The sequence below is a fragment of the Bos indicus x Bos taurus genome, chromosome 25, assembly GCF_003369695.1.
Source record: "Bos indicus x Bos taurus breed Angus x Brahman F1 hybrid chromosome 25, Bos_hybrid_MaternalHap_v2.0, whole genome shotgun sequence".
Lineage (NCBI taxonomy): Eukaryota > Metazoa > Chordata > Mammalia > Artiodactyla > Bovidae > Bos > Bos indicus x Bos taurus.
The window spans coordinates 33,294,549-33,308,201 of NC_040100.1; the positions used below are offsets into that span (position 1 = coordinate 33,294,549).

Here is a 13,653-nt window from a genome sequence, read left to right on the forward strand (position 1 = left end):
AAGAGACAGAACAGAGAATGGAAGAAAGAGAGATGGTTAGAAGAAGAAAGAAAAGGAGAAAAATAGAGAAAATGTGGGTGTGAGGGAGAGAAAGTTTAGTAGGTACAAGAATAGTTTGAGGACAACCAGGGAGAGTATTAAGAGGATAGTAAGAAAAAGGGCTTCACGCTGGAAAGCAGGGCCCGACAGCTAGAAATTTCAGAAATTTGAACATAAATAAGCAGCAAAAACCATTTTAGATTCATTGTGTGTGCTGTGATATATTAATAACTTTAATATATTTTATGAATCTCCTCAAATAAAATTTCTTTCATTTGTGTTTTCCTTTTAACTGACAAGGATAAATAAGATTCTACATAGTGTTTCAAAGATACCTTATTAGTCACATTATTTACTGGTATTAAAAAAATCTTTCTAGAAGAGGTAATGATTTTATGCTTTTAATTCTAAGATAATCTGCACAGCCTTTTTAATGGGTTTGTTAATTAGAACTAGACTTGTGAAATCATAATCTGCAGGTTTATCGACGCACAAGAGCTGATACAAATAACCTTCTTTATATTTTCAAGTGAACAGTTTCATACAAAAAAAAAATTCCAACAGATAATAGCTTTCCATAACTAACATTCCTTCTTTCAAGGTGGTAGGTCAAAAAGCTCTTAGCAAATTTAAACAGGTTAGAAACAAAGCAGGACTTTTATCCCAAATCAGTTAATGTTTAGATCCTCCGCACCATCAATGTCAATGTCTTGTGAATACTCTGCAGCTTTTATCCTTATCTACATAAAAATGCGTAATGGTTACTTTAGAACTTTGTATTCTCAAAACAACAGTAGCAAGCACCCCATTATTTTAACATTCTTTCTCATTAAATTGCTAGGGGAGAATTGTGGCTTCCAGTTTCAACTTAATCCTTTGGTGTTTGACCTTCCAGACCCTTTGCTGCATGTATTCACTTGTAAATATTTATATTATAGACATGATTTTTAAAGTTTGCATTTAAAAGTGAAAGTGGAAGTCGCTCAGTCGTGTCTGACTCTTTTTGACTCCATGACAATAACCCCACCAGGCTACTCTGTCCATGGAATTCTCCAGAAAAGGATACTGAAGTGGGTAGCCATTCCCTTCTCCAGGGGATCTTCCTGACCCAAGGATCAAACCTGGGTCTTCTGCACTGAAGGCAGATTCTTTACCATCTGAGCTACCAGGGAAGCCCAGCAGATCAGATCAGATCAGTCACTCAGTCATGTCCGACTCTTTGCGACCCCATGAATCCCAGCACGCCAGGCCTCCCTGTCCATCACCAACTCCTGGAGTTCACTCAGACTCAGGTCCATCAAGTCAGTGATGCCATCCAGCCATCTCATCCTCTGTCGTCCCCTTCTCCTCCTGCCCCCAATCCCTCCCAGCATCAGAGTCTTTTCCAATGAGTCAACTCTTCACATGAGGTGGCCAAAGTACTGGAGTTTCAGCTTTAGCATCATTCCTTCCAAAGAAATCCCAGGGCTGATCTCCTTCAGAATGGACTGGTTGGATCTCCTTGCAGTCCAAGGGACTCTCAAGAGTCTTCTCCAACACCACAGTTCAAAAGCATCAATTCTTCGGTGCTCAGCCTTCTTCACACTCCAACTCTCACATCCATACATGACCACTGGAAAAACCATAGCCTTGACTAGACAAACCTTTGTTGGCAAAGTAATGTCTCTACTTTTCAATATGCTATCTAGGTTGGTCATAACTTTCCTTCCAAGGAGTAAGCGTCTTTTAATTTCATGGCTGCAATCACCATCTGTAGTGATTTTGGAGCCCAGAAAAATAAAGTCTGTCACTGTTTCCACTGTTTTCCCATCTATTTCCCTTGAAGTGGTGGGACCGGATGCCATGATCTTCGTTTTCTGAATGTTGAGCTTTAAGCCAACTTTTTCACTCTCCACTTTCACTTTCATCAAGAGGCTTTTGAGTTCCTCTTCACTTTCTGCCATAAGGGTGGTGTCATCTGCATATCTGAGGTTGTTGTTATTTCTCCCGGCAGTCTTGATTCCAGCTTGTGTTTCTTCCAGTCCAGCATTTCTCATGATGTACTCTGCATATAAGTTAAATAAACAGGGTGACAATATACAGCCTTGACGTACTCTTTTTCCTATTTGGAACTAGTCTGTTGTTCCATGTTCAGTTCTAACTGTTGCTTCCTGACCTGCATACAAATTTGTCAAGAGGCAGATCAGGTGGTCTGGTATTCCCATCTCTTGAAGAATTTTCCACAGTTTATTGTGATGCACACAGTCAAAGGCTTTGGCATAGTCAATAAAGCAGAAATAGATGTTTTTCTGGAACTCTCTTGCTTTTTCCATGATCCAGCGGATGTTGGCAATTTGATCTTTGGTTCCTCTGCCTTTTCTGAAACCAGCTTGAGTATCAGGAAGTTCACGGTTCACATATTGCTGAAGCCTGGCTTGGAGAACTTTGAGCATTACTTTACTAGCGTGTGAGATGAGTGCAATTGTGCGGTAGTTTGAGCATTCTTTGGCATTGCCTTTCTTTGGGATTGGAGTGAAAACTGACCTTTTCGAGTCCTGTGGCCACTGCTGAGTTTTCCAAATGTGCTGGCATATTGAGTGTAGCACTTTCACAGCATCATCTTTCAGGATTTGGAATAGCTCAGCTGGAATTCCATCACCTCCACTAGCTTTGCCATAAAAGTGAACTATTCAGATACAATTTACATACAGTACAATGTACCCATTTAAAATGTGCAAAAACTCTTTTTGAGTTTTGACAAATGTATTATTGTGAAACCCTCACCAAATTCAAGATACAATGTTTATATTACACCAAATAGTGTCCCTTTTGATAATACAAACGAATCTGAGTCCATATTGGATCTATTTTACTTGAACCTTTGTATGCTACTGCTTTTGCTATAAGTTAAAAATGTTGCTGATGGCCTGAAATATACAGGAGCGCTCATTCTCAAGGGCTGACCTTTAAAGTTATATAACACTTTCCATTTACATAGAGATTAAAAAGTTGCAGAACAGAGGATAACATTTGTCTTGCTGGAGGTTTATAGGAACACTGTGAAGGGACCTATATGAACAAATAGCTGCCAAGAACAAAGGATTCTGACACCAAGAAGTCTGTAGCAACCAACCACATTCCCTCCCCTTTTAGTATAAAAGAAGCCTGAATTCTAACCCAGAGGAGATGGTTCTTTGGGACACTAGTCAACCATCTTCTTAAGTTTCCTGGCTTTCTGAAGGAAGTTGCCACTCCTTGCCCTAACAACTCATCTCTCGATTTACTGTCCTGTCATGCGGTGAGCAGTACAAACTTAAACTCAGTAATATTCACAATCCCTCTCTCATCACTGGCCCCATGAAACCACAGGTCTGTTGTCACTAACAATTAGATGGCTTTTTCTAGAATTTGTTAATTCTAATAAACCATGTTAATTCTAATAAACCGAATTAACATGGTTTTTGTTCAACATTTTGTTTCTGAGATTCATCAACGTTGTTGTATATAATAATATATTTCATTCATTTTTATTGTTGAGTAGTATTTAGCTCTATAGACAGTTATGTCACAACCTACTTATCTATTCATGGACATTTGGGTTGTTTCTAGTTTGGGACTATTATGAACAAAGTTGCTATGAACATTTGTGTAAAAGTCTTTGTGTAGATGGGCTTCCCCAATGCCTCAGTGGTAAAGAATCCACCTGCAGTAGAGGAGACAGGTGAGATGCAGGTTTGATCCCTGGGTTGGAAGATCCCCTGCACAAGGAAATGGCAACCTATTGCAATATTCTTGCCTGAAAAACCCCATGGACAGAGGAGCCTGATGGGCTACAGTCCACAGGGTTGCAGAGTCTGAACGACAGAGCATTTTGTGTAGATGTAGGTTTTCATCTCTCTTGATAAATACCTAAAGGTGGAATAATAGTGTCAATTGCTAGTGTGTTTAGAAACTGCAAAACCACTTCCAAAGTGGTTTTACCATTTTACATTCCTACCAGCAAAACAAGAGAATTCCAGGTTGTTCCACATCCTTATCAGCACTTTGTATATTTTCAGTTGTTTTCATTTCAGCCATTTTAGTGGCGTGTTGTAGTATCTCATTATGGTCTTAACTTCCCTAGTGATGAAAAATGTTGAGAATGTCTTCTTCTGTTTATTTGTCATCCCCTTATCTTCTCTAGTGATGGGTCACCTACTTGCTTTGGGTTTAATTTGTTCTTTTTGTACTAACATCTTAAGGCAGTTGCTGTTGTTCAGTTGCTCAGTTGTGTTCAACTCTTTGCAACACCACGGACTGCAGCACGCCAGGCTTCCCTGTCCATCACCATCTCCAGGAACTTGCTCAAACTCATGTCCATTGAATCGATATCATCCACCCATCTCGTCCTCTGTCATCCCCTTCTCCTTCTGCCTTCAATCTTTTCCAGCATCAGGGTCCTTTCTAATGAGTCAGCTCTTTGCATTAGGTGGCCAAAGTATTAGAGCTACAGTTTCAGCATCAGTCCTTCCAATGACTTCCAATTCAGGGTTGATCTCCTTTAGGATTGACTGGCTTGATCTTCTCGCAGTCCATGGGACTCTCTCAAGAGTCTTCTCCAACACCACAGCTCAAAAACATAAATTCTTTGGCACTTAGCCTTCTTTACGGTCCAACTCTCATATCCATACATGACTACTGGAAAAACCATAGCTTTGACTAGCAGACCTTTGTTGGCAAAGCAGTGTTTTAAGGCAGAATCTTATGTTATTCACGTTAGACTTTCATTTTACTTTCTACCTTTCCTAATATAAATATTTAATGCTAGTAATTTCCTCTAAGCACTGTTTAGTTGCATTTCTTCAGATTCTGATATGCTGTTTTTTCATTCAGTTCAAAATATTTTTGAACTTCCCTTTTGATTTCTTTGACTCATGGGTTATTTAGAAATGTAATCTTTAGTTTCCAAATATCCAGGTATTACCCAAATAGCTGTTACTGATTACTTGTTGTATCGTATCTGTAATCATAGAATATGTTCTCTATCCTTTTAAATATACTGAGATTAGTTTTATGGTCCAGAACCAGTTTTATGGTATGTTTCATATGCACTTAAAAAGAACGCATTTTCTTCTGTGACTGCGTTTGAGTGTTCTATAAATGTCAAGTAGATTATTAAGTTGGTTGATAGTGTTGCTCAGGGTTCTATAACTTCACTGACTATATATTGTATCAACTACTGAGAAGGGAGTGTTGGAATCTCAAATTATAATTATTTTTCTATTTATAACTTCAGTCCAATTAGTTTTTATATTAGGAATCTTGAAGTTCTACCATAATGTGCATTAAGTGTAGATTTGTTTTTTGGGTGCACTGGGTCAGCCAAAACAACTGCTTTGTTTTTTGGTTGCAGCGTGTGGGCTTCCTCTAGTTGTGGTGTGGATGGACTTTTCCTGTTGTAGTGCAAGGGCTCAGTAGCTGTGGTGCACAGGCTCGTAATTGTGGCATGTGGGCTTAGTTGCTCCACAGCATGTGGGATTTTAGTTCCCCTACCCAGGACTGAACCCATATCCCCTGCATTGGAAGGCAGATTCTAACCACTGGACCACCAACGAAGTCCCATAAACACAGGTTTAGTGTGCCTTTCTGATGAAATGAGTGTTGCACTGTTATGAAACAGCCTTTTTTCCCCCTGGTAATATTCCTTGTTCTTAAGTCTGTCTGATAATAATATAGCCACTCTAACTTTCTTATGATTAGAGTCTGCATGGCTTACCTTCTTACAGCCTTTTAATTTTAACCTAACCATATATTTATATTTAATGCACATCATTTGCTGTCATAGTTGGGTCTTGTTTTGTTATCCAGTCCAACAGTATGGTTGCTTAATATGCTCTTTATTCTATCCACTGAACTTTGAGTAGTTTCTTTTTACTTCATTTGATTTTCTGTCTTTTATTTCTCTTATTTATTCATGTTTTCCTTGAAAACTTTGAGTATATTTCTATCAATTCTTTTAAGGTCTTAGTCTGTTAATTCTGTTATCTGTCAAAAGTCTTTCTTTTGACAAATTTTTCTCCTGGTTTTGGATTCCATTTTTCTTCCTCATATCTCAAGTGACTTTAAAATCTGATGATGAATATTATGAATTTTACATGGTTGTGTGTTAAATTCTATTGTCTTCTTTGAAAAAAAGTAGGCTTTGTGTGATTAGCCACTTATTTTGGTTTTATTAGGGCAAAGCTAGAGTTGCCTTTGCTCTAAGATGAGTTTAGACCCATATATTCAGTGAGAATCTGCCACTGTGGTGTGTAAGATCTGAAACATTTCAAACCACTGCTGTTTGAGCTCTGGAAAATGTTTAGTGTAAAGCTTGTTGGCCTCTCTTTGCCCAGTTTCATGCAATTTCACTCATTCATGTGTGACTTGATATTTCAGCAGACTCAAGAGGACTCTTATGCTACCCTCTTGGAACTCTTTCTCTGAGTGGCTTCCTCATCTGATAGTATTCTTCACCTCATTCCAGCTGCCTCAGCCTCTCTGAATGTCAATCTCTGCCTCTGCCTGAGCAAGACAGCCTCTCTCTGCTTGGGATTTCCATCAGAGCACGGCAATCTAGGAAGAAAGCTGGGGCAACTCATAGGGCTCATCTCATTCATTTCCTTCTCTCAAGACTGCAGTCCTGTACTGTAATATGTGAAAAAAATTTTCCTATATCTTGTTTAGTTTTCTACTAGTTTAAGTCTGATCCCATTAACTCCACCCTGAGTCTACATACGTACTTTCATAACTTTTTTCTCTTGATATATTATTAACATGTTTATGTAAATATATATACTTCTTTGATATTATTTTTAGTGGCTGAATATGGTTGTACCATATAAATTTAATTTTTGCAATGAATCTCTTATTTCTAGAAATTTAAGGGTTTCCAGTTTTATTTTTCATGAATAGCACTGCAATGAACATTTTCATATTTCCTCTATACTTTAGGCTTTTCAGATAATTATCCAAAGAATTGAGTCATAAGGCTTGCATTTTTGTAAAGTTTTGATGTAACAAATTGTCTTCCAGAAAAATTAATTTACAATCCTGTTCACAGTATATAAACTTACATTTCTTTTAAAACTATTTAATGCAAAATCTGCATTAATTCAACATTTTTTGGGGAAAAGTACACTGTGTGCCAAGCACTGTGCTAAAAAGATGAAAATATATAGATTAATAAAAACATTAAAGTTGCTGCAAAGAACGTTAAGTCTTTTTAGGAAGACAGGTATGTGCAGAAACAATTATAGAACAGAAAAATAAAGGTATAATATAGGCATGCACAAAATACCACGGTAAGGAGAGCCAATATTGCCAATTTCTGCCTGGAAGGAATTAGATCAGATCAGATCAGATCAGTCGTTCAGTAGTGTCCGACTCTTTGTGACCCCATGAATCGCAGCACGCCAGGCCTCCCTGTCCATCACCAACTCCTGGAATTCACTGAGACTCACGTCCATCGAGTCAGTGATGCCATCCAGCCATCTCATCCTTTGTCATCCCCTTCTCCTCCTGCCCCCAATCCCTCCCAGCATCAGGGTCTTTTCCAATGAGTCAACTCTTCGCATGAGATGGCCAAAGTACTGGAGTTTCAGCTTTAGCATCATTCCTTCCAAAGAAATCCCAGGGCTGATCTCCTTCAGAATGGACTGGTTGGATCTCCTTGCAGTCCAAGGGACTCTCAAGAGTCTTCTCCAACACCACAGTTCAAAAGCATCAATTCTTCGGTGCTCAGCCTTCTTCACACTCCAACTCTCACATCCATACATGACCACTGGAAAAACCATAGCCTTGACTAGACGAACCTTTGTTGGCAAAGTAATGTCTCTGCTTTTCAATATGCTATCTAGGTTGGTCATAACTTTTCTTCCAAGGAGTAAGCATCTTTTAATTTCATGGCTGCAATCACCATCTGCAGTGATTTTGGAGCCCAGAAAAATGAAGTCTGACACCGTTTCCACTGTTTTCCCATCTATTTCCCATGAAGTGGTGGGACCAGATGCCATGATCTTCATTTTCTGAATGTTGAGCTTTAAGCCAACTTTTTCACTTTCTCTTTCACTTTCATCAAGAGGCTTTTGAGTTCCTCTTCACTTTCTGCCATAAGGGTGGTGTCATCTGCATATCTGAGGTTATTGATATTTCTCCCGGCAATCTTGATTCCAGCTTGTGTTTCTTCCAGTCCAGCATTTCTCATGATGTACTCTGCATATAAGTTAAATAAACAGGGTGACAATATACAGCCTTGACAAACTCCTTTTCCTATTTGGAACCAGTCTGTTGTTTCATGTCCAGTTCTAACTGTTGCTTCCTGACCTGCATACAAATTTCTCAAGAGGCAGATCAGGTGGTCTGGTATTCCCATCTCTTTCAGAATTTTCCACAGTTTATTGTGATGCACACAGTCAAAGGCTTTGGCATAGTCAATAAAGCAGAAATAGATGTTTTTCTGGAACTCTCTTGCTTTTTCTATGATCCAGCGGATGAACAGTTCAGCACAAGTGTCTAAACTGAATATATTAAAGTATGATAAGTGGGGTCATCAGACAAGCCTGGGGAGGCACAGAGCAGAGAGCATTCCTGGCAGAGAGAACAGCATATGCAGTGATGGCAAGGAGAGGAGCAGCACTGCCTATTGAGATGCTATTAAGGCAGAGGGAAGGAATTTGTAGAAGATAAAGCTAAAAAAGTTTTCAATGTTTAAGTCATTAAAAATTCTGTTATAGGGTGAGAGGAACTTTCAAGAGGGAGGGGACATATGCATACTTATGGCTGATTTATGCTGCTGTATGGCAGAAACCAACACAGCACTGTAAAGCAATTATCTACCATTTAAAATTTTTTAAAAATATTTAAAGATATTTAATAAAAGAATTCTGTATATCTTGTTAAGGAATTTGGATTTTACTCTAAAGACAAAAATATAACCAGATTCATTATGGACTCCAATTCATTTTAATCTTTTTGAAATTGGAAACTGAAGGGTTTTTGATTCTATCATGAAGTTCCTGAAGATTTCAATGGTTCCAACCTTTGTCTGGATCCACAGTTGTGATGGGAGAATGAACTGGACTGTATAGTTCCTATAGTAATCTCTGTTTTTAAGTATTACATAATTTCCCAATCCTAATAAGTGGAATTTAAATATTTAAAGCAGTACCATAAACACACAAGTGCAATTAAGAGATGAAACCTTGTAATTTATTAGCAGCCCTGCTGCTGCTACTGCTGCTAACTCGCTTCAGTCTTGTCCGACTCTGTGCAACCCCATAGATGGCAGCCCACCAGGATCCCCCGTCCCTGGGATTCTCCAGGCAAGAACACTGTATTTTACTTCTTTTTGTTTTAATCTGAGAAAGAGGGCACTGCTGTCACATTTTCATATTATGCCCTAGCATCCCCTCATAGCCACTATTGTTTAAGGAACAGGTGTGTCTCACAGGTAAAACAGAGATTTCCAATAGCCCCAGGCAACCCAGATAAGTGAATGGATAAATTACTGTACATTCACACCATGGAATACTACTCAGCAATAAAAAGGAATACTTGCTCAACAACTTAAATACCCTTGGGAGAAATTATGCTGAGTGAAAGAAGGATACATATTATATCATATTTATAAAACATTCACACAATAATATAATAGTGAGGAACAGATTAGTGGTTGCCAGGGTTTAGGGACTGGGGGAAAACCCAAAAAAAATCCTTACGGGTAGTATGAGGGAAACTTGGAGTAATGTAACAGCTGTGTAATTTGATTGTAGTGGCAGCCCCATAAATCTACACGTGATAAAATTAATGTACACTAACACACACAAAAAACTTCATAAATGGGTCAAATGTATTTTGAGTTGTTACCCTTTCCCACTTTCTTGAAAAAGTAAAATCCTTTACCTGTGCTGCAGTTTGACAGGTCGTCTTTCGTCAGATCAATCACAGAATCATATTTCTTCTTCTCTATAGCCTGGAAAGTTGTTAAAAAATAAGATTTTGCCTCAACAGAAAATGTTTTTTTAAAAATAAAACATGTTATTTCAAATTACCATTTATAAGCTAGAGATTGAACATTCTTTAAGTTTTACAGTTTAGTTCAACTCTACTATGAAAGAGAAGCTCGTAAAATACTATCCAGTTTCTGTGAGGATGACAGGAGAGTCTAAATGAATTAATCTGGTAATAAACACAGTTGTGAAACATGTTTATCATTAGCTACTTGCTTTTTAATGTTTAAACTGGACTGGAACCTGGTCATGCTAACTAATCAGATATTAATTTCTCAGAGAATGACTCTCCCAAAGAATGAATGACATAGATGAGTCATCCAACATATAGCAACACTAAAGTTCCTAGAACTAACATATTCAAATAAATAATATTCAGAGACAATGTTTACTACCTACCATAGCTCTCTTTTCAGCATCAGCTGAATTGTTAGAATTTCCTGATGCAATTTTTCCAGTAGCTGAAAGAAAATTATTAAAATATGAACATTTTACAAGTTTACTAACTATTCAACATTTATGGACTTTATAAGATACAAATGCTGAAACAATAATAATGGGGATGCTAACTAACCATTATATAATCATAAAAATTTGTAACTCAACTGACGTATTCCAAAGACCAATGGACCAGTCCAAAAAAAGCACAATCTAATTTTGGTTCAAAAGGTTTTGGTACCTTTACAACTGTATTAGTAACTCTTTTTTGAGTATCTGTCTATAAACTACTGTAGCATTTGAGGAAATAAACTTGGAAATGTACACATTTTTAAAATTTATAGTATCTTTAGATTAGACCACCTGGAATGGCTGAAGAGGATTCTTCATACAACCAGTAAAGGCATCAGATAAATGCATAATATCCCTTAACTATCTGATTTACAATCTTAACAGCCCAAATCATGAGGGCAATTAAGTAGTTATGTAAGTGGAGATAAAGTTTTCTGAAAATAAGATGCAAATTAAATTCTCTTAATATATACTAAAAATGAAAACGAAATGGGGAATTTTGAAGAAGAAATTATGAGCCAACAGATAGCTATTTTAAGGGAAAGGAAATTGACTGGGAATCTAAGGTTAAAGATTTTTACCTAAGTATAATGAGAAACTCTAAAAAGTAACATAGGTGTTATTTTTTTAAAGTTAAAAGAAATCAAAGATTAACTAAACATTAGCCAAACTTTATTTTTTGCTTTTTTGGCTGTGCTGTGCAGCATGTGGGACCTTAGTTCCCCAGCCAGAAATCAAACCTGTTCCCTCTGCATTGGGAGACCAGTCTTGACCATTTAACTGCCAGGGAAGTCCCAGATTAGCCAAACTTTAAATCCAAAAGTACATCACTACCACCACCAAGACCAGAGCAAACAAGTACAAATAACAGATATGAAAGTATTTTTATAATTTATAAAGCCACTCAACACAAGTAAACAAAGAAACAACAAGTAAAGAAAGAAAAGGCCATAGATTGATTAACACAAGGTTAAAAAGAACCTCAACTTTATTAAACAATCAACTGATTTATTCAGGTTAATCACAGATATAAATTAAACATTTTTAAGAGTAGAATTTTCAATTCTGTTTTAAATACTGTTTTGAGGCTTTCTGATTTGACAGATCATATTTTAATCAACTTAACATACCTGTTGGATTTGATGCAACTGGAATTGTCAAATTAGGACTTTCCACAGAAATCAACAGGACGTCATTATTACTAAAATGAAACAAATATGTATTATTATGTTGAGACATGTAATCAATGGTTATAATTATTCTATTTTACCATTTCATAACTGATATGTTTTAATCTAACAACTGGTGGGGGGAGTCAGAATGATGATTAACCAAGTACCGAAGAAACCCTGGCGTATAACCAATTATTTATATAATCAAAAGTTCACGATACACAATGAATTCAGTAGAGATCCTTAAAATTTAGTAGAGATTCATTTACAATAAAGCCAAATGTACAATCTATAAGTATACAAGATCTATACGTGTACAAAATATACAAACGTCACTCTAGCACACATATGTGCCTTCGTGAAAATGAAACAATGTATAAAAGAAACAAACTCTTTGTTACAGATGAAGAAGTATGAAAAATATACTTAAAAATTAATTCTGCCACTACTTTACATTGTATCACAATAGTAGCAACATTTACCACAGGTAAGAAACTGAGGAAAGGATGATAAATGATGCTGATTATGGTTACAGAATATTCTGAGTCAGAAGACTGTCGTCTGCTCCATTTTACTCTGACTGCACTTTTTTGAATCTGACATTTAAAATCGGAATTTTTGTTAAGAAAAATCTTAACACAAAGTTTAGTAAGCCAATTTAATTTGCTACATTAATTTCACGTGACTGGTACACAAGGTTGTGCCATTTTCTTATAGATGCTCTTAATTCTTAGCTTTGCTATTTGGTCTGATTCATTTCAAGTTATTTTTGTATATGTTGTAAGAGGTTCACTTTCCCTCTCTGGTTACTCTAGCAACACTTGTTGAAAAGACTACCTCTTCCTTATTAAATTATTTTGGCAACTTCATTGAAAACCAATGGACTCTCTGTATACTTTAATTTGTCCACTGATTTATATTTCTTTCCTCGTGCCAATACCATTCTCTTAATTCTTATAGCCTCACAGTTAAGTCGAACTCAGGTAGTATATGTCTTCCAACGTTATTCTTTTATAACACTGTTTTCACCTTCTAGGTCTTTTGCATTTCACACAAGTTTTTTGTTGTTGTTGTTGTTTTTGTTAGTTTATTTTCGGTTGTGCTGGGTCTTCAGTGCTGTACAGGCTTTTCTATAGTTGTGGTGCATGGGCGTCTCATTGCTGTGGAGCACAGGCTCTACGATATGAGGGCTTCACAAGCTATAGCACATGGGCATAGTAGTTGTGGGTCCTGGGCTCCAGAGCACAGGCTCAATATTTGTGGTGTATGTATGGGCTTAGTTGCTCTGTGGCATGTGTGATATTCCTGGACAAGGGATTGAAACCATTGTCTCCTGCACTGGCAGGCAGATTCTTTACCACTGAGGCACCAAGGAAACACTTCACACAAGTTTTGGATCCGTTTGTTACTTTCTACAGAAAAGGATGCCAAGATTTTAAGAGTGCACTAAATATATAGAACAATCCGGGTGAAGTGACATCAACAATGAATTTTCTGATTTGTAAACATGGCATCTCACTATATATTTATACCTCCTTCGTCTCAGTAATATTTTGTACATTTAAAAATTACTAAATAACTTTTCCAATAGCAGTTTTACGTTTATAGTAAAGTTGAGTAGAATGTACAGTGTTTTCCCATATACCTCCTAACCCCTCCCACACACCCTCCCACAAAATCCTGTACCACAGTGGTACTCTTGTTACAACTGATGAAACTATGCTAACATTACCATTATTGCCAAAGTTCATAGTTTACAATAGCATTCACTCTCTTTTACAACTATTTGGCTGTATGGGGTCTTAGTTGTGGCACGGGGATCTTTAGTTGTGGCAGGCAGGATATCCAGCTGTGGCATAGGCACTGCGCTCTTCGTTGTGGGATCTGGTTCCTTGACCAGGGATTGAACCCGGGGTCCCTGCATT

At 37.3% G+C, this 13,653-nt stretch overlaps 1 protein-coding gene across 4 annotated transcripts in view; it reads right to left on the reverse strand.

Moving 5' to 3' along the window:
* The window catches only part of ATF7IP2 (activating transcription factor 7 interacting protein 2), a 76,615-nt gene that overhangs the window by 2,715 nt on the left and 60,247 nt on the right, over positions 1-13,653 (reverse strand). For 3 of the 4 annotated variants that reach the window (XM_027527425.1, XM_027527424.1, XM_027527423.1), the window contains 3 exons: positions 11,687-11,757; positions 10,446-10,507; positions 9,940-10,009 (listed from right to left, as the gene is read on the reverse strand). In XM_027527425.1, the coding sequence (XP_027383226.1) occupies positions 9,940-10,009; positions 10,446-10,507; positions 11,687-11,757 (203 nt within the window). Of the gene's footprint in view, positions 1-8,459; positions 8,556-9,939; positions 10,010-10,445; positions 10,508-11,686; positions 11,758-13,653 lie in introns of those variants that run through there. The other variant, XM_027527426.1, reaches the window with a different exon arrangement.